We start from the raw sequence: 21,349 nt of genomic DNA, 5'->3' as shown, positions 1-21,349 counted from the left end.
CTAAGCATCAACCCTGTGACCTAACCAGGCATTATGCAAAAGGGAGAGACAAACCGCTAAACACATAATGCAGTGTGTCGCTCTGTCCATAACCAGCTGAGATGTGAAAGAAGCAGAAAAGACAGAGCTGAGTAAATGAGAAGGGTTTGTAGTGCAAGTTTATCCTGCATTGTGAGATGTTACGGACCTTCTGAAAGTCAAGCACACAGTATTTTAACCGTTGAAAGTAAATCCATTTTCCAAGGCAGTGTCAGTTTGAGTGTCTCATCTCATCTCATTATCTCTAGCCGCTTTATCCTTCTACAGGGTCGCAGGCAAGCTGGAGCCTATCCCAGCTGACTACGGGTGAAAGGCGGGGTACACCCTGGACAAGTCGCCAGGTCATCACAGGGCTGACACATAGACACAGACAACCATTCACACTCACATTCACACCTACGGTCAATTTAGAGTCACCAGTTAACCTAACCTGCATGTCTTTGGACTGTGGGGGAAACCGGAGCACCCGGAGGAAACCCACGCGGACACGGGGAGAACATGCAAACTCCACACAGAAAGGCCCTCGCCAGCCGCTGGGCTCGAACCCAGGACCTTCTTGCTGTGAGGCGACAGCGCTAACCACTACACCACCGTGCCGCCCAGTTTGAGTGTATACATTTAATTTTGTCTGAGAACAAAACAATCAATGCTCATGGATTCAAAGATTGTTTGAATTTTGGCATGAAAAAAAAATAGCCACAGAAGTCAGGAAGCTCAGTGCAATCGAGAAACTCCCATCAGGGTATCTCTCAGGGTGCATGTACTGTAGTTGTAGCACTTACCGGATCGCAAGCAGTTCATGACCCGTCTTGTCATCTGGTATTTCAGAGTAATCCCCTGTGTTAAAAAAAGGAAAATCTTCATTCTACAAAATGGTGTGAGGGAATTAATTATGCTTGTGTGTGTGTGTGTGTACTCACGGCTACTGAGCTTGGCTTTGACTCTCTGGGCCAGTGCTGAACTCTGGGCGAGCTGATCTCTGAAGCTCTGGCCCATGTAGTAGTCGATGTCATTGGCCCGCAGCAGCTCCTCGAAGGACTTGGTGGTGTCTCCCATGTGCTGTGTGAGGATGTGACACACACTCCGGCCCTCATGCATTCGCTGCCTTAAGTGAGAGAGCTCTCGAGCTTGAGCCTGGATCAGTGTGTCAAACTTCCTACAATACACAGAGAAAGAATATAAAGCCTGTTTAAATAAATAAATAGAGATAGATAGGTTTAGACAATCTAGAATATTTGTTACAATTTTGATCTGTACGGCTGATTCAGCATCTTCCCCAAACCTACCTTCAGTAACTTACATGACTCAGTTCTCAATGTAATGACTCAGTTCTCACCTCAGTCACTCAGTACTCAATTTAGTGACTCAGCTCTTGAGTCGGTGACTCAGCTCTTAACTTAGTGACTCGGTTCTCACTTCAGTGAGACAGTTTTCAATTTCATGACTCAGTTCTCACCTCAGTGACTCAGTTCTCGATTCAGTGACTCAGTACTCAATTTAGTGACTCAGCGACTCAGTTCTTAATTTAGTGACTCGGTTCTCACTTCAGTGAGCCTCATGACCCAGTTCTCACCTCAGTGACTCAGTTCTCACTTCAGCGAGACAGTTTTCAATTTCATGACTCAGTTCTCACCTCAGTGACTCAGTTTTCGATTCAGTGACTCAGCTCTCCAGTCAGTGGCTCAGTTCTCAATTTAATGACTCAGTTCTTGATTCAGTGACTCATTTCTCACCTCAGTGACTCAGTTCTCATTTTAGTGCCTCAATTCTCACTGCAGTGACTCAGTTCTTGATTTGGTAACTCAGGCCTCAATTAATGACTGAGTTCTTCATTCAGTGACTCAGTTCTCACTTCAGTGACTCAGTTCTCAATTTTATAGAACCAGCTTAAAATTTAAGTACCAAATCAATACTCATTTATCTGAACAAACATGTTTTGAACTTACATTTGATTGTTGGTGATCTCTTTCGTGAAGCATTGAGGTCTAAAGTCATCCATCTGAGTAGTATGCTGTAAAGAGTGGGGTTTTGTGTGCAACTGTGTGGGTTTATATGTTGTATATATAATTATTAAGCAGCTCTTTGGTGTGTGGGACTGTAATTGGTCAGCTGATGCATTGGAAGGTCTGGATAAGAAGCTAGATCTCGCTACTCTTTCATATCACTCATATCACTAAAGTAACACTTTCCTTTACCGAATATAACAACCTCGCTCGGGCAAAATCAACGTCAAAATGACAGAAAAATGAGCAACAGCTGCTTGGTGGCATCTTGTGTAATACAACTGCTACTACAACTGGCCTAAAATGGAACGTTTTAATATTAATTTCAACTAAGGTTCATTCAATTTGGGGTTGCAACTACTTCTAATTTGTTATAGATCGATTTTACATTAACACTAACTAAGCCTCAAACTTTATCATACCATGGATCAAGTGTTTTAATTATTGTAAGATTAAATATAACAGAAATAATGACAAATATATAATATTGATGCAGTATGTATATCTGTATGTCACATGCTACAGCTTTAGGCAGTGAACGTGGCGTGATCTTGTTTAAGAAACAATTTTTCAGAATGTTTTCTTATAACTGGAATTTTTTTTTTCTTCAAACTTGTGAACAAAAACCTTTCAAATTTCTGGGAATAATTACACCCAGCAATGATAATACAAAAGTATACTATCAACCTGCATGTAAGCATCTATTACTCACCCAGTCCTGGTACAGCTCTTGACCTCCTCCTCAGCATGACTTTTGCCCTTCCTCAGCTGTTCCTCCAGAGAGGATACGCGAGTCACCAGCTCCTGCAGCTCCCTGCCATCCTGGTTCAACTTTCGGGGGGTGGAGTTTGGAGTGACATCCTGAAGGCGAGACTGCAGGCTGAGCACCAGAGCCTGGGAGCGAGACAGCTGCACTTGCAGATCTTCCACCTGCTGCTGCAGAGACACAACATCACCTTCTGCCCGGTGCGCCACACTCTGACCAGACCACCACTGGGACGCGCCATCTCGGCACGAGAGAGATGTGCACAGCTCGAGATCATCAAATTCTGTACAGAGATGGAGGAACTGATGTCAGGAACCTATATCTACTCTCTATATATCAGGAAATCTTTCACCGGCCACTTTATTACGAACGCCCATACACCTGCGGGTTTATGCAGTTTTCTAATCAGCCAATCCCTTAACAGCAGCACAATGCATCAAATCATGCAGATACCAATCAAGAATTTCAGTTAATGTTCACTTCAAACATCAGAACGGGAAAAATTGTGATCTCAAAGTGTGACTTTCACTGTGGTATGGGTGTTGGTTTGAGCCAGATGGACTGGTTTGAGTATTTCAGAAACTGCTGATCTCCTGGGGTTTTCACACACAGCAGTCTCTAGAGTTTACACAGAATGGTGTGAAAAGAAAAGAAAAAAAAATTGAGTGAGCGACAGTTCTGTGGGTGGAAACAAATGCCTTGTTCATAAGAGAGGTCAGAGGGAAAATGACCAGATTGGTTCGAGCTGCCAGGAAGGATGTAGCAACTCATATAATCACTCTTTACAACCGCGGTGAGCAGAAAAGCATCTCAGCATGCAACAGCAGAAGACCACATTGGGTTCCACTACTGCAGCCAAGAACAGGAATCTTAGAATCAAGAACAAGTTCCTATTAAAGTGCCCAGTGACTGTGTAATAGTCATAGATTAGGTTCATGCGCCCCCTAGTGTCTGCACACAGCCATGACACAACCTTCAAAACAATCATTTGTCGTAATGAATTTTATATAAACAAGAAGTCAGTGAGGTATGACACAAATAGAGATAAGGTTCATTTGCTGACCAATCAGAGTAAAATAAAATTTTTACATTCACCTTTGATGTATATATATCAATCATCACACAACTGTGGAGAGAATCAAAAGCTCCAAGTTCCTTGGTGTGCACATCATGGAGAACCTCACTTGAACCCATAACCCTACCTGCCTAGCTAAGGAAGCTCAGCAGCAAACCTCTTTTCATCCATCATCCTCACCACCTTCTGCAGTGGGCAAGAGCTAATGTCCTCGCCAGCTGTCTGACTGTCTGGTTTGTAAACTGGACAGTCTCAGACTGCTAGATCCTACAATGAATGATGAGAACAGCTGAGAAGATCATCACGGTCTTTTTTTACCCCCCATTGACACTTTTTTCCCACCAGCATTGTGGACCCCTCCCAGTCCTATCATCAGGGTTCTAACTAGGCCTTTTCAGCGTATCGAGCCGATATGCAAGGTTCCCTTACTGCTACACTCATAATATTGCCGACACAGTGACATTTGACCTAATAAAAAGACTTGTCAATCTTGAAAATGTGGCCTTTTGTTTTATTTTCTCTTGTGATCCCCATGTGGCGGCAACAGCGTGCCGCCATGCGAATGTTCTACAGTCGGACATACTCCACTCCTTATCCATGTAAGCGCTCGGTGAGTAGCTGCCCAAGCAGCTGATCATGCTAGTCCGGCTTACCTCCTTCCTAATGTTGTGTTTGCGGTAAAGTGCCATCCGTGTTAAGAGGTGCTTATGCACCATGCATGTAATACGTGCCGGTCCCTGGCACAGTGCATTGAAACTGTCGGAGTACCGGTCAGTAGGAGAAGGTATGATATGAGTTAGATCTGGATAGTCATGTATTGTAATTGAATGGCTGAAGCTGAAAATAAAGTTGATACTTGGTGAACATCAACTGGTTGTTTTATTCATATTCCATAAATATGTCACTAATATAGTTGAATATTAATTATAATCAGTCTTCAGTCAAAAACAATCACAGCAACTTTTGGCAAAAAAACCCCACTCATTAATATTACCAAAAAAAGAGTGACTTTCAGGGAGGCCTGCCAGTGCCAGGAAATGCACGAGAATGCATCTCTGAGCATGTAGAACCTGTGAGCTTTCGGGGGCCCAAGGCGGCCCCTGAACCCCCAGCCATTATGACTGGTGCCACTACATTGATATTTTGGTCTAGTTAGAACCCTGCTATCATGGACTCTTCACCTTCCTGCAGTCTGGTAGAAGGTACCAGAACATCCATGCCACCACCACCAGTCTTCACAACAGGTACCTCCATAAGGCAAACAGAGGATTCAACACAATGCTGCTTCCGAACACACACCTGGTCTAATCAAACCCTGCCCAACAACATACTACCATGATCATTCAATGCACACTGGGATTTCATAATACTGCTCAGGACAGACTCATTACTATAGACTTTGATGGTTTTTCTCCAGACACTTCCTCCAAAGTCTACAGTTTACATACAGTTGTTTTTGCACTGGTTGGCTCTTATCCTGTGTGTGTGTGTATTTGGCTGGAAATATGACAGTAAAACCCACTCGACTTGGCTCAATTAAGATTAACAAAAAGAAGAACGAGTAAGGAGACCTGGGCTGCTGGTGTCATCTCTTTCAGCCTCATTCTCACTGCGGCCGCACGTCTCGTAGCCCAAATCCTGCAGGTCCACCTGTACCTGCTTACTGTCATGCTGCACTGGCATCTCTATCGGGGTGGAAAAGAAGACATTAAATTCAAATTGCACTGTTTTGTGTAGCATATCAACTAAAATCAGCCTGACAGCTCGAGAAAAGAAAAAACTTACTGAGTTGTTCTCTGTAGTCTCTGAGCCTCTCTGCTTGGGTCTGCATGGTGGGTTTAGACACCAGAAGTCTCTCCTGCAGCTTTTGCTGCACTGGCTTCAGGTCCAAATCCAGACACACACACAGACACAAAATAAATAAATAAAAAATTATACACCAACTTATAGAAGGAAACATCGGAAAACACCATCCTTCTCCTCTAATACTATTTTTGTCGCACCGTCATTGGCTTGGCTTTGCTCCACTGAGGGGAAATAAGTATTCCAGCAAACAGGTGTCATTAAAAAGGAACCTTTATTTGTCACATGCACACTTCAAGCACAGTGAAATTCATCCTCTGCATTTAACCCATCTGAAACAGTGAACACACACACACACCCAGGGCAGTGGGCAGCCACACTAGAGTGCCCAGGGAGCAGTCAGGGGCTAAGTACCTTGCTCAAGGGCACTTCAGCCCAAGGCCACCCCAGGTTAACCTTTGGATTGTGGGGGAAACCGGAGCACCCGTAGGAAACCCACACAGAGAGAACATGCAAACTCCACACAGAAAGGCCCTCGCCGGCCACTGGGTTTGAACCCAGAACCTTCTTGCTGTGAGGCAACCATGCTAACCACTACACCACTGTGCCACCCATTAGAAAAGATGTTTTCATTGGTTGGAAAGATTTCAAATATAGTGTGAAGAAGGTAAAGAGGCTTCCTAAATTTCATGGAGCCAAACACCTGGACAGGTGCACCATGCAAAATTTCACAACACACTCTCCATCTCATATACACACATGTATATGTGTGTGTATATATATTATACACACATACACACACACACATATACATAATCATGTGCATATATATATATTTTTTTCACTCTCTCTTTTGTAATTTTTTTTGCATTCTTGAGTTATTTTTATTTTATTTTATATATTATATATTGTATATTTCTTATTATCAGATGGCCCAATGTAAGATTAGTGGTACTAAATTGGCTCCATCTTTAAATAAAGTTTATTATTATTATTATTATTATTGTGCTGGAAAACAAATGAAGAGAGGTGAAGAGTGGAACAGAGCTATCAATTGATCACTACCTGGTGGCAAGCTGGATCACATGGTGGGGGAGGAGGCCGGACAGACCTGGTAGGCCCAAACGTGTAGTGAGGGTATGCTGGGAACGTCTGGCAGAGGATCCCATCCGTCGGCTCTTCAACTGCCACCTCCAGCAGAGCTTCAATTGCATACTGGGGGAGGATGGGGACATTGAGTCCGAGTGGACCACGTTCCGCACCTCCATTGCTGAGGCGGCCATGCAGAGCTGCGGCTGCAAGGTCGTTGATGCCTGTCGTGGCAGTAATCCCCGAACCCGGTGGTGGACACCTGCAGTGAGGGGAGCCATCAAGCTGAAGAAGGAGTCCTATCGGGCTTGGTTAGCCTGGGGGTCTCCAGAGGCAGCTGATAGATACCAACGGGCCAAGCGCAACACAGCTCTGGCGGTCACTGAAGCAAAAACTCGGGTGTGGGAGGAGTTCGGAGAGGCCATGGAAAGTGACTTTTGGTTGGCCTCGAAGAGATTCTGGCAAACCATCCGGCGGCTCAGGAAGGGGAAGCAGTGCTCTGTCCCTACTGTTTACAGTGAGAATGGAGTACTGTTAACATCAACGGACATCATCTGGCGGTGGAAGGAATACTTCGAGGATCTTCTCAATCCCACCTTCATGTTGTCTGAGGAGGATGCAGAGTCTGAGGGTGCTTGGGAGGACTTGCCCATCACAGGGGCTGAGGTTGTCGAGGTAGTTAAAAAGCTCCTCAGTGGCCGGGCTCCGGGGGTGGATGAGATTCGTCCCGAGTTCCTGAAGGCACTGGATGTTCTTGGGCTGTCTTGGCTGACACGCCTCTTCAGCATTGCGTGGAGGTCGGGGGCAGTGCCTCTGGATTGGCAGACTGGGGTGGTAGTCCCCCTTTTTAAAAAGGGGGATCGGAGAGTGTGTTCCAACAATAGGGGGATCATACTTCTCAGCCTCCCTGGGAAAGCCTATACTGGGGTGCTGGAGAGGAGAGTCCAGTCGATAGTCAAACCTTGGATTCAGGAGGAACAATGTGGTTTTCATTCTGGTTGTGGAACACTGGACCAGGTCTTTACCCTTGCAAGGGTACTGGAGGGTGCATGGGAGTTTGCCCAACCGGTCTACGTGTGTTTTGTGGACCTGGAGAAGGCTTATGACCATGTCCCTTGTGGTGTCCTGTGGGGGGTGCTTCCAGAGTATGGGGTTCAGGGCCCTACTGCGGGCCATTCGGACCCTGTATGACCAGAGTAGGAGTTTGGTTCGCATTGCTGGCAGTAAGTCGGACTTGTTCCCGGTGCATGTGGGACTCTGCCAGGCCTGCCTTTTGTCACTGGTTCTGTTCATAACTTTTATGGACAGAATTTCTAGGTGCAGCCAAGGGGCAGAGGGTGTCCGGTTTGGTGGCATCAGGATAACATCTCTGCTTTTTGTGGATGATGTGGTCCTGTTGGCTTCATCAATCTGTGACTTACACCATGCGCTGGGAAGGTTTGCAGCTGAGTGCGAAGTGGCTGGGATGAGGATCAGCACCTCCAAGTCCGTGGCCATGGCGTTCAGACAGAAATGGGTGGAGTGCCTACTTCGGGTCAGGGGGGAGTTGCTACCTAAAGTGGAGGAGTTTAAGTATCTTGGGGTTTTGTTCACGAGTGAGGGTAAGGGGGAGCGGGAGTTGGACAGACGGATCGGGGCAGCATCAGCAGTGATGCGGACGCTAAACCGGTCTGTTGTGGCAAAGAGAGAGCTGAGCCAAAAGGCAAAGCTCTCAATTTACTGGTCCATCTACGTTCCCACTTTCACCTATGGTCATGATCTATGGGTAGTGACCGAAAGAATGAGATCGTGGATACAAGCGGTAGAAATGAGTTTTCTCCGCAGGGTGGCTGGGCTCTCCCTTAGAGAAAGGGTGAGAAGCTTGGTAATTCGGGACAGACTCAGAGTAGAACCGCTCCTCCTCCACATTGAAAGGAGTCAGTTAAGGTGGTTTGGGCACCTTGTTAGGATGCCCCCTGGACGCCTCCCAAGGGAGGTTCTCTGGGCATGCCCCACCGGGAGGAGACCCCGGGGCAGACCCAGGACATGCTGGAGAGATTACATCTCTTGGCTGGCCTGGGAACGCCTCGGTATTCCCCTGGAAGAGCTGGTGGAAGTGGCTGGGGAGAAGGAAGTCTGGGCTGCTCTGCTTAGGCTGCTACCCCTGTGACTTGGTTCAGGATAAGCGGTAGAAAATGGATGGATGGATGGATGGATGGATGGAAAACGAATGCTTGGACTCTAAAATGTTTTTCTACTGACTCAATAATGTAGAAGTCATAAAATAGAAATCTAAAACAAAGTTTGTATGAAAAAAATACAGTGCCTAAGACTCTTGCACAGCACTGTACGTTAGGGTGCATCAGTTGCCCTCACTTTCATAAAATCTGATGCATTTTTGTTTGGGTGTTCCTTTTCACCAATAAAGACATCCTGTAAAATTTTTTGACCATAATCAAAAGTCTAATGGTGGTACCATGAGGTTCATTTTTTGCCAAAAAAACCCGCTTATTTTATGTTTTCGCGTAAGGTTTGAATCACAATGTTGGACTCCATTTATTGATTTCTTGTGACCCAGAGATCATGTTAAGAACCTTTGCAAGGGATTGAGAAGCATTAATGTGATTCATAATACATTTGTATTGTTTAAAAGTAGTTGAACAATGATTCAGTGAACAGCTAAAACTCAAACTGTGCTTGATAATATATTTAGAATATGTACTAAAAATGTGTATCTAAGATATTTGGTATACTCTATAAGGTGCCATAATGTTTCATGAAAAGTGATCGAATTTTTGTCATAAAAGTCATAAAATAGCAGCTTTTTCCATAACTTTGAGCTCCTGGTGCCACCATTAAACTTTTGAATTTTGTCAAAATATTTCACCCAGTGTGTTTTCTTACCAAAAGGAACATAAAAACAAAAATGCATCATGATCGGAGGAACTTTTTATTTTTAGGGGGCAACTGATGCACCCTACTGTACGTTACGCACTGGATGTATTTTACTGTAAACAACAAAAACACGTTTATTTTTGTAAACAACAAAAATAAACGTGTCTGAATACTTATTTCCCCTCACTGTATTTCCCCTTTAAGGACCATTTCAAAATGATTTTGTATGGTTTCCATACACTGGGCCCCAGAAAAGAGCAAAACAAGGAGCAGCGGGGAAACGGTAGACTCAACACATATGAATATAATAACTATCTATAAGAACCTGTGAGCTTTTTGATTTTAGTCAAATTGACAGCTCATATGCTTGAAGATCTAACATAATTTAAATGTCTTTGAAAAAAAGATTGACAGATCATTGAAAGACCCACAATTAACATGATTTAATATTATTTTTTTAAAATGGACCTTTCATTTAGATCTACATATTGTGTTAAAAAAAAGATTTACACAAATTTAATTAAATTTAATTTAACAGAAAGATTGATATACAGTATCATTAAGACCTAAACTTATTTTATTTAAAAAAATAATCCTATATAGTACCGTATAAAAGTCTTAGGCACTGTATTTTTTTCATACAAACTTTGTTATAGATTTCTATTTTATGACTTCTACATTATCGAGTCAGTACAAAAACATTTTAGAGTCTAAACGTTCGTTTTCCAGCACAAAATTAAACATTATGGAAAAATAATGTTTGTATCTGAGCAGCATATTCCATAAGAGAGCCGTTTCAGATTAAAAAAGTAAACATAATGAAGGCTGCTGGGTTTTGGTGCAAAATGAAGAAGCGAATATGACAGTCAAAGTGTCCAGAAGAACTGGGGCTGGTTCTGTAAGATGCTCAGTAAAACCTACAGCTCAGTTCCTTATCAAACTGCACTCACTGTACCTCAGACTACTATTTTTTTTAAAGCAAAGGCTCGTCTCACACCAAATACTGACTTTGTTTCATTTATGATGGCTTACTGCTGTTTATAGTATTATTTAATGTTGAAACATCTCATCTCATTATCTGTAGCCGCTTTATCCTTCTACAGGGTCGCAGGCAAGCTGGAGCCTATCCCAGCTGACTACGGGCGAAAGGCGGGGTACACCCTGGACAAGTCGCCAGGTCATCACAGGGCTGACACATAGACACAGACAACCATTCACACTCACATTCACACCTACGGTCAATTTAGAGTCACCAGTTAACCTAACCTGCATGTCTTTGGACTGTGGGGGAAACCAGAGCAAACCCACGCGGACACGGGGAGAACATGCAAACTCCACACAGAAAGGCCCTCGCCGGCCCCGGAGCTCGAACCCAGGACCTTCTTGCTGTGAGGCGACAGCGCTAACCACTACACCACCGTGCCGCCCCATGTTGAAACATTTAATTCCATTATTTTTTAAGCCACTTTTGTCTACAGCATTTATTTACATGTGCCTAAGACTTTTGCACACTACTGTATTATTGGTTCCCATGAAGCCTCCAAATCTTGTGGGGCTGCTTTCCAGTCCATGTTATTATTGGTGAAGAAACCCTGTTATATTAGCTCGAGTAAAAATCAGAAATATCTTCTCATTAACGTGTGACAGAAACAGTTCTCTGAGCGATGTCTACCTGTGTGGAGTGGGAAAGCTGTACTCCCGGGTCGAGACAAAGCACTCTGCTGCATCTCTTCTTGCCCTCACAGGGTTGAGGCTGCCACTGCACTCCTCTTCCTCTTTTCTCATCTGAGGCTCTGTGTGCTTCCTTCTCTGCCTCACTCGTTTTCACTAAGTTTCGGAGCTCTTCATTCTCTGAACGCAAGCTGAGCAATGCTTTCCTATGACAACATCAAGACAGCTTCATCATTTCGCATCAGGATGATGGTGATCTCTAGAGTTTTAATCAATATGCACAGACACACAGACACACACACACCTCATCTGTGAGAAAGAGGTGAAGCCAGCTTTCTCCAGCTGGATCTTCAGTTCCCACAGTTCCCGCTCCACCGCCTGCTTCTGTCCCACTAGCAGCTTCACCTCAGCCAGCCCCTGGCCCTCCACCTCTGTAGGACTCTGAGATAGCATGGGTCCTCCATACTGCTCGGAACCCTGCAACATTAGAAGACGAGAGAATGATTCACTGGATGGTCAGTTGTCTCAGGATCACATGCTCTACCTACAGCCCATGGAGTGTCTGATGGGGCGTTCTACCTAGATGTCCACAAGCTTCAGGATTGTAATCCCATATTTGCACATATACTCACTGTCCTCTTTATTAGGAACACCTGTGCACACAAAGACCAGGTGATGTTCTTCATAGTCACAGAAATCAAATTTTCCTCCATTCTGATGTGAACATTAAGTGAAGCTCTGACCATGATGTTATGTATTGGACCACTGCCACATGATTGGCTGATTGGATAATGGTGCAATCCATTGTATGGAACTCGAACCTCTGACACTGAAAAGTGCAGTCATTCAACTCGGAATTCCAAGTTGGAAAGTCTGGCAACATTCATCTTGTCACGACATAAACAAACCTGACGTGACAGCAATATGGCAACGAGCACATAGTCAACGATAACCAGAATTTCCTTTGAGTTATTTTCTATTTAACTAAACTTTATTATACGGTGTAGATATGTAGCTTTTGTGTTTGAACAGCTTTGTAAGTTTTGATCTGTAATAACGTTATGAGCAAAGACGAGGACAGTTAACCTGACAGTGTACACCGTTGCTCTTCATTAATCATGTAGATATTATTAATATGGTTATCAAAGTCAGATAATAGATAAACAAATATGACCTTGTTCTGAGTCTGATGGATTTCAGCGTAACTGGATGATAGAGCAGGTGTACAGATGTTCCTAATAAAGTGACCTGCCAATGTTGGTGCACCAGCTTCTGGTGGGAAAACAAATTCTCAAAATTTCACACAGTGACAGGTTAGCTTTCTGGAGTAGGATACAGTCACAAGATTCTTCTTCTTCTTCAGCGTTCTGCCTGATGGCAGGTCCGAGTTACTAGGGAAGAATTACAGTAGTAGCTTCCTGTTGCCTTCTACTGGATAATTTATAGAGGTTTTCTCCTCTCATTCACACACATTCACACCTATGAGCAATTTAGAGTAGCCAGTTAACCTAACCTGCATGTCTTTGGACTGTGGGGGAAACTAGAGTACCCAGAGGAAACCCACACAAACACGGGGAGAACATGCAAACTCCGCACAGAAAGGCCCCCATTCAGCTACTGGGTTCAAACCAGGCTTATAGTACTCGAGTCCAGGACTCCAACTTGTGCCCTAATTTTAAGGACTCGTGACTCGACTCACACTTGAGCACTGATAACTCGAACTTGGACTCGTGCATTAACTGCATCAAGACTCAGAAAATGGAGATGAGGACTCAGATTTTTTCTTTATTTTTTTGTAACATGCCATAATAATTTGGCATAAGATATTTATACACTACCTTTCAAAAGTTTGGGGTCACTTTGAAATGTCCTTATTTTTGAAAGAAAAGCACTGTTCTTTTCAATGAAGATCACTTTAAACTAATCAGAAATCCACTCTATACATTGCTAATGTGGTAAATGACTATTCTAGCTGCAAATGTCTGGTTTTTGGTGCAATATCTCCATAGGTGTATAGAGGCCCATTTCCAGCAACTCTCACTCCAGTGTTCTAATGGTACAATGTGTTTGCTCATTGCCTCAGAAGGCTAATGGAGGATTAGAAAACCCTTGTACAATCATGTTAGCACAGCTGAAAACAGTTTAGCTCTTTAGAGAAGCTATAAAACTGACCTTCCTTTGAGCAGATTGAGTTTCTGAAGCATCACATTTGTGGGGTCGATTAAATGCTCAAAATGGCCAGAAAAATGTCTTGACTATTTTCTATTCATTTTACAACTTATGGTGGTAAATAAAAGTGTGACTTTTCATGGAAAACACAAAATTGTCTGGGTGACCCCAAACTTTTGAACCGTAGTGTATCTCCAGTAATTTTGTACTAATTTCATATAAGAGTGTCACACCTGCGCGCCTTGGCACGTGCATCAGATAGACTCTCGGGCGCACTCCAGACAGCGCGCATGCACCAAGCAGACTCTCGCGTGCCGTAAACGATTCGCACCTGCACAGGATTAAGGCGCAAGCAGCACACCGATATAAAAACTGTGAAAACACACTTACTTTGCGAAGTATTGAGTTGCATTGCTGATACATTACCGAGCCTTATTTCCTTGTTTGGTTTCCTGATTTCCTGTTTCTCGTCTTTGATTCTGCCGAGTCTACAATAGCCTATTTGTGCTTCGCTCAACCTATTGCCTGTTTCACCATTTTACGATTTTGCCTGCCGTTCTGGATTGTTTACCTGTCTTCACTTGTATTAATAAACACACCTTCTGCACTTACATCCGTCTCCCAACCATCTCTGACAGAATACTTCACACTCCCTGACAAAGAGAATGCACGTTCACCTGTTCATACGTCATGTTCAGGAACAAACACAACACAATTGATGGGGCTCAAACAGCCACCGTCAAATGGTGCAATTGGAGTGTTGGACTCGACTCGAATTTTTTTTTAACTTGGATTTGACTTGGACTTGAACACTGGAGACTCGAGACTGGACTTGGACTCAAGGTTTAGTGACTCGACTACAACACTGGCTCAAACCCAGAACTCCCTTGTGAGGCACAGTGCAAACCACTACACCACTGTGTCGCCCAGTCAAAAGATTAAATAAGGAATAAAACACCACAGGGCTTGCTGTTTTATGAAAATAATCAATCCATTACTACTCCAAAGTTGATTAATAACAGCTTATCCTGGTGCTGCGTTTTATACCTTATACCACAGCAATCTACCAACAATCCCACAGAAGAGCTACTGTAGCACAAACTGCTGAAAAAGTTAATGCTGACACCTTTCTGTTTTAGCCAGCGTTAACTTTTTCAGCAGTTTCTGCTACAGTAGCTCTTCTGTGGGATTGGACCATATGGGCTAGCCTTCGTGCCCCAGGCAAATCAGTAACTCTTCGACACAAATGACCCTGTCGCCAGTTCACCGGTTGTCCTTCCTTGGACCACTTTTGTTCGGTACTAACCACTGCATACCGGGAACACCCCACAAGATGCGCCATTTTGGAGATGTTCAGACCCAGTCATCTAGCCATCACAATTTGGCCTTTGTTAAAAAAAAAAAATAATAAAAAATAAATAAATAATCACTCAGATCCTTACACTTGCCCATTTTTCCTGCTTCCAACACATCAACTTCAAGAACTGACTGTTCTCTTGCTGCCTAATATATCCCACCCCTTGACAGGTGCCATTGTAATGAAATAATCAATGCTATTCGCGTCACCTCTCAGTGGTTTTAATGTTATGGCTGATCAGTGTACATCTGGAGCATCCCAAATCACAACAATCAGCTGACCCAAGCAGAGTTGAGCAGAGTAGCCCACAACAGAGCTCATGTATGTTCATGTTCATTAGTCATTGTACATTATAGTTTATAATTTATAACTTTTTTATATTTTTATACATTTGACTCTTATGTGTCAAAACTTTAATATATTTTGTTGTACTACTGTTACTATGTTAGTTTTAGTACTAGTAAGTATAGTTATACTATTTATGACAATAAAACAAGTTTATTTTTAAACTGAATGCTATATTGGTGACAAATGTTAGAAAACATCTTTGTTTTTGTGTTGTGTTTCTGGAAAAAAAAAAGAATAATCGACCGATATATTGTTATTCAGGTATTAAAAATCCTACATCGTTCGAGTTATTTTCTTTTATAAGATTACCAGAAACCAAATACAAGATTATATTATTATTATAGACATTTTTGCTTATTGTAAGCTTTAGGTTTTTTTTTCCCCAAATAATTTTGTTTCTTTCTACAAATAAAACAATCAATCAACTGCTTGATTAAAAATAACAATTAATATTAAAAGTTTGAAATGAGTAAGAATGACAAGAAATGAGTTTAATCATCTTACATTTGGTTGATTTAAATATTATCTGAAATTCTAGAAGTCTTTAACTATATTGAAGATATATTTACTGTCTTTTTTTTCAATGCATTAATGTTGTACAACCCCGATTCCAAAAAAGTTGGGACAAAGTACAAATTGTAAATAAAAACGGAATGCAATAATTTACAAATCTCAAAAACTGATATTGTATTCACAATAGAACATAGACAACATATCAAATGTCGAAAGTGAGACATTTTGAAATTTCATGCCAAATATTGGCTCATTTGAAATTTCATGACAGCAACACATCTCAAAAAAGTTGGGACGGGGCAATAAGAGGCTGGAAAAGTTAAAGGTACAAAAAAGGAACAGCTGGAGGACCAAATTGCAAATCATTAAGTCAATTGGCAATAGGTCATTAACATGACTGGGTATAAAAAGAGCATCTTGGAGTGGCAGTGGCTCTCAGAAGTAAAGATGGGAAGAGGATCACCAATCCCCCTAATTCTGCGCCAACAAATAGTGGAGCAATATCAGAAAGGAGTTTGACAGTGTAAAATTGCAAAGAGTTTGAACATATCATCATCTACAGTGCATAATATCATCAAAAGATTCAGAGAATCTGGAAGAATCTCTGTGCGTAAGGGTCAAGGCCGGAAAACCATACTGGGTGCCCGTGATCTTCGGGCCCTTAGACGGCACTGCATCACATACAGGCATGCTTCTGTATTGGAAATCACAAAATGGGCTCAGGAATATTTCCAGAGAACATTATCTGTGAACACAATTCACTGTGCCATCCGCCGTTGCCAGCTAAAACTCTATAGTTCAAAGAAGAAGCCGTATCTAAACATGATCCAGAAGCGCAGACGTCTTTTCTGGGCCAAGGCTCATTTCAAATGGACTGTGGCAAAGTGGAAAACTGTTCTGTGGTCAGACGAATCAAAATTTGAAGTTCTTTATGGAAATCAGGGACGCCGTGTCATTCGGACTAAAGAGGAGAAGGACGACCCAAGTTGTTATCAGCGCTCAGTTCAGAAGCCTGCATCTCTGATGGTATGGGGTTGCATTAGTGCATGTGTCATGGGCAGCTTACACATCTGGAAAGACACCATCAATGCTGAAAGGTATATCCAGGTTCTAGAGCAACATATGCTCCCATCCAGACGATGTCTCTTTCAGAGAAGACCTTGCATTTTCCAACATGACAATGCCAATCCACATACTGCATCAATTACAGCATCATGGCTGCGTAGAAGAAGGGTCCGGGTACTGAACTGGCCAGCTTGCAGTCCAGATCTTTCACCCATAGAAAACATTTGGCGCATCATAAAACGGAAGATACAACAAAAAAAGACCTAAGACAGTTGAGCAACTAGAATCCTACATTAGACAAGAATGGGTTAACATTCCTATCCCTAAACTTGAGCAACTTGTCTCCTCAGTCCCCAGACGTTTACAGACTGTTGTAAAGAGAAAAGGGGATGTCTCACAGTGGTAAACATGGCCTTGTCCCAACTTTTTTGAGATGTGTTGTTGTCATGAAATTTAAAATCACCTAATTTTTCTCTTTAAATGATACATTTTCTCAGTTTAAACATTTGATATGTCATCTATATTCCATTCTGAATAAAATATGGAATTTTGAAACTTCCACATCATTGCATTCCGTTTTTATTTACAATTTGTACTTTGTCCCAACTTTTTTGGAATCGGGGTTGTATAAGGGTCTGTCTCAGAAGGCAAGGCAAGGCAAGTTTATTTGTATAGCGCATTTCATACACACAGGCAATTCAATGTGCTTCACAAAAAATAAAAGCATAAGAACAGTAACAAAGAATTAAAGTAAAAGTGAAATCATTAAAATCCAAAATTAAAAAGAAATTAAAATAAAGAATTAAAGTAAAATCATTAAAATCAAAATTAAAAGAAATTATGTTAAAGGAAATTAATTACACTTTAGGTAAAAATTAATCAAGTGAAAGCATCTGAAAACAGCTTTGTCTTGAGCCTGGATTTAAAACTAACAACAGTAGGAGCATTTTTGATATCATCTGGAAGTTGGTTCCAAAGCTTAGCAGCATAGCAACTAAAGGCTGCTTCACCACACTTCGTTTTGACAGCTGGTATTACTAGCAAGTTTTTCTCCTGTGATCTTAGAGACCTAGTTGGTGCATATAATTGAAACATATCCAGTAGGTAGCTGGGTCCCATCCCATTTAATGATTTAAATAGAAGAAGTAATGCCTTAAAGTCAATTCTATAGCTCACTGGAAGCCAGTGCAGAGACCTTAGGATTGGAGTGATATGGGCTACCCTTTTTGTTCTTGTAAGAACCCTTGCTGCTGCATTTTGGATTAGTTGAAGCTCTTTGATGGTCTTTTTTGGAAGACCTGTGAAAAGGCTATTGCAGTAATCAACCCTACTGGAGATGAAAGCATGAATAAGTTTTTCTAGATCATGCTTTGACATGAGACCCCTGAGTTTAGAAATGTTTTTTAGGTGATAGAATGCAGACTTTTTTTACCACTTTCATATGACTGTTGAAGTTAAGTTCACTGTCAATAAGGACACCAAGGTTTTTGACAGTATCCTTTGCTTTAAGCCCCTTAGTTTCAAGAACAGTGGCAATCCTAAGCCTTTCTTCCTTTTTGCCAAATATAATTACTTCAGTTTTATCTGCGTTCAGCTGAAGAAAATTGTGAGACATCCATTTGTTAATTTGGTCAATGCATCTATGAAGAGACTCAAGAGGGGCATTGTCATTAGGTGACATAGCTAAGTAAAGCTGAGTGTCATCTGAATAGCTATGGAAGTTTATTGAGTTATTCTTAATAATTTGTCCACGTGGGAGCATATAAAGGTTGAATAGTAATGGTCCCAGGATTGAGCCCTGGGGAACCCCACAGTTCAAGGACACGGGTGATGAACTGTGGCCTCCAATGGCCACATAAAAAAATCTTTGTTGTAGGTAAGATTTTAACCAGTTGATTACTATACCAGTAAATCCAACCCAATGCTCCAGTCGATGTAACAGTATGAAATGATCTACCATGTCAAATGCAGCACTTAAGTCTAAAAGCACCAAGACTGATGTTTTACCAGCATCAGAATTAAGACGTAGGTCATTCATGACTTTAGTAAGAGCTGTTTCAGTGCTATGATTGGCACGAAAACCTGACTGAAACTTATCAAAACATCCGTTTAATGTCAGGAAGGCAGTTAATTGATTAAAAACAATTTTTTCAATTATTTTACCAACAAATGGCAAATTGGATATGGGCCTGTAGTTGTTGAGTACTGAGACATCCAGGTTATTCTTTTTCAGTAGGGGTTTTACAACTGCTTTTTTCAGAGATGAGGGAAACATGCCAGTTCGTAAGGAGGTGTTGATAATCTGAAGTACCTCGTCTGATATTAGGTGAACAACAGATTTGAAAAAGACTGTAGGTAAAATGTCCAGTTCAGATGTGGAGGAGCTGAGACTTTGTACTGCTTTTCTCAGAGTCTCAACATCAATTAAACTAAATGTTGACATTGTATTACGACCCCCTCTCTCTTTATCCAGTGGTTCCAGATTTTGAAGTGTTTGCACTTGTGTGGCTATATTCATACGTATTTTATCAGTCTTTCCTTTGAAAAAAGATGCAAAGTTGTTGCATGTATTAACTGAGAGAAATTCAGAAGGCATTTGTCTTGATGGGTTTGTTAGCTTTTCAGCTGTAGAAAATAGCACACGGGCATTGTTGATATTCCTATTAATAATGTCAGCAAAAAAAGACTGTCTTGCTTTAGAAATTTCTAAGTTGTATTTACATAACATCCCTTTGTAGATTTGATAATGAATCTGGAGTTTAGATTTACGCCATTTTCTTTCAGACTTTCTACATTCCCTCTTTAACATTTTAACTGCTGGATTTAATTTCCAGGGTGCTTTTCCTTTGTCTATGACTCTTTTGGTTTTAAAAGGAGCAATAGCATCCATAATATGATTCATTCTTGAATTAAAAATTTCCATTAGATCATCTGCACAATCTAAAGATTGACATGGGAGTTCTGAGAGTGCCTGCTCAAAAAGAGCTGCTGTGCCATTGGTAATTACCCTCTTTTTTACAGTCACAGACTTGTTTTGAAAGTGAGGGGAAATGGAAACATCAAAGAAAACACAGAAATGATCAGATATACCCAGGTCCATGACACTAGTAGATACATTAAGACCCTTAGTGATGACACGGTCGAGGGTGTGGCCATGGGAGTGTGTTGGCCCTTGTACATGTTGTGTTAGGTTGAAGGCATCAATCAGTGTAAGAAATTCATTTGCATACGTGTTATCTAGATTATCAACATGGAAGTTAAAATCCCCAGAAATAATAAGATTGTCAAACTCTAAACAAATATTTGACAACAGTTCCCCAAACTCCTCTAGGAACAGTGGTGCAGAAAGTCTTGGTGGTCTGTAAATAGTCAACACTAATATAATACTCAGAAACTGGGTACTGTGGGGGTACCCCACTAAATATACTCACAGTCAATAAACTATACGGTTTTGAACGGTGATGGTTTTAATTTGAAATAAAATGATGAAAGAAATAATACAGATAAAACCAAATCTTTGATGTGAATACTCTATTCAGAATTTGGCAAAAATCCTGCAAATTTGTGGAAAAATGGTGGCTTGATCTGGGACATGATAAATGGTTGACTACATTGCGTTCCCTTAAAAAGGTTGTAGTCCACTGAAAAGTCTACAGTTATCACTAATTGTATTTTAAGTTGTAACTTTATACACCTAAGGACTGGTGCACTCACAGAATAATCATAACCGTAATAAAACATCAGGCAAAATATTTGATCACCGTTGTAACTCCATTTTCCTCATACCCAAAACCAATACAATCGTGTGTTTTGATCTAAACAGAAAGCCTCAGGGTCAAGGTCACTACCTCACCAAAAGTAGTAACTTAAAATCACTACGCCATATAAAAATTTAGTTATAAATCTGCGATTTTGTTTTTTAAAACGAAAGCTGAAAGTTAGGTATAGAATATGTTTCTTACAGAATATGTTACGATGGTAGCTGGTCCTGTATGAATTTCTGAGCTATAAAATGAGTTGTGGTCTATTTTTTACCGTAGCGTGTTATTTGTGTGCGGGGAAGGACACACATTAACAATTTGCATGTGTAGAATGGAATTTTCCACTCCAACAGTTAGAAGTTGATCGCGCTTCCATTTGCGGTCTCTCTGTTACGCGAGTGATCTGTTTGGACGTTATCACTGAAAAGGCGAGTTTCGACAGTTTTATTTTGTTTTAGTCTTGCAGTATAAGGAAATAGAATGTTTCTTTTTCATTTTACTTTCATATTTCGTAGTGTTTGTGTATTTTTGGCCAATATTTTGCAACCACGGTCAATTTAGATCCAACTTTTGGATAGAATCTACAGCCAGTCATTTTGCCCCGCCCCCGCCTCACGCTCTGTCCGGTGCGGTAGTGATGTTCTGTTGCTCGCGTGCTGCAGCAGAGACCCGCGCGACCTTCAGCCGGTACAGTCGCTGTTCTTTTACCAGCGCCGTTATTCTCATCTTTCCGGTGTGTTCTTGATTTTTGCATTGTGTCCTATTTCGCCATATCAAATACCCAAAATGTATCATATTATTCATATTTAAGTGAAT

The 21,349-nt window shown here is 41.6% G+C and overlaps 1 protein-coding gene across 5 annotated transcripts in view; it reads right to left on the bottom strand.

The window, feature by feature from the left end:
- The window catches only part of pde4dip (phosphodiesterase 4D interacting protein), a 162,706-nt gene that overhangs the window by 39,038 nt on the left and 102,319 nt on the right, over positions 1–21,349 (bottom strand). For all 5 annotated transcript variants that reach the window (XM_060917440.1, XM_060917437.1, XM_060917442.1 and 2 more), the window contains 7 exons: positions 11,625–11,797; positions 11,322–11,526; positions 5,669–5,762; positions 5,455–5,568; positions 2,755–3,091; positions 960–1,195; positions 822–876 (listed from right to left, as the gene is read on the bottom strand). In XM_060917440.1, the coding sequence (XP_060773423.1) occupies positions 822–876; positions 960–1,195; positions 2,755–3,091; positions 5,455–5,568; positions 5,669–5,762; positions 11,322–11,526; positions 11,625–11,797 (1,214 nt within the window). The remainder of the gene's footprint in view (positions 1–821; positions 877–959; positions 1,196–2,754; positions 3,092–5,454; positions 5,569–5,668; positions 5,763–11,321; positions 11,527–11,624; positions 11,798–21,349) is intronic.

Source organism: Neoarius graeffei, chromosome 3 (genome assembly GCF_027579695.1).
Source record: "Neoarius graeffei isolate fNeoGra1 chromosome 3, fNeoGra1.pri, whole genome shotgun sequence".
Classification (NCBI taxonomy): Eukaryota; Metazoa; Chordata; class Actinopteri; order Siluriformes; family Ariidae; genus Neoarius; species Neoarius graeffei.
This window is presented reverse-complemented; position numbering and strand designations above follow the sequence as displayed.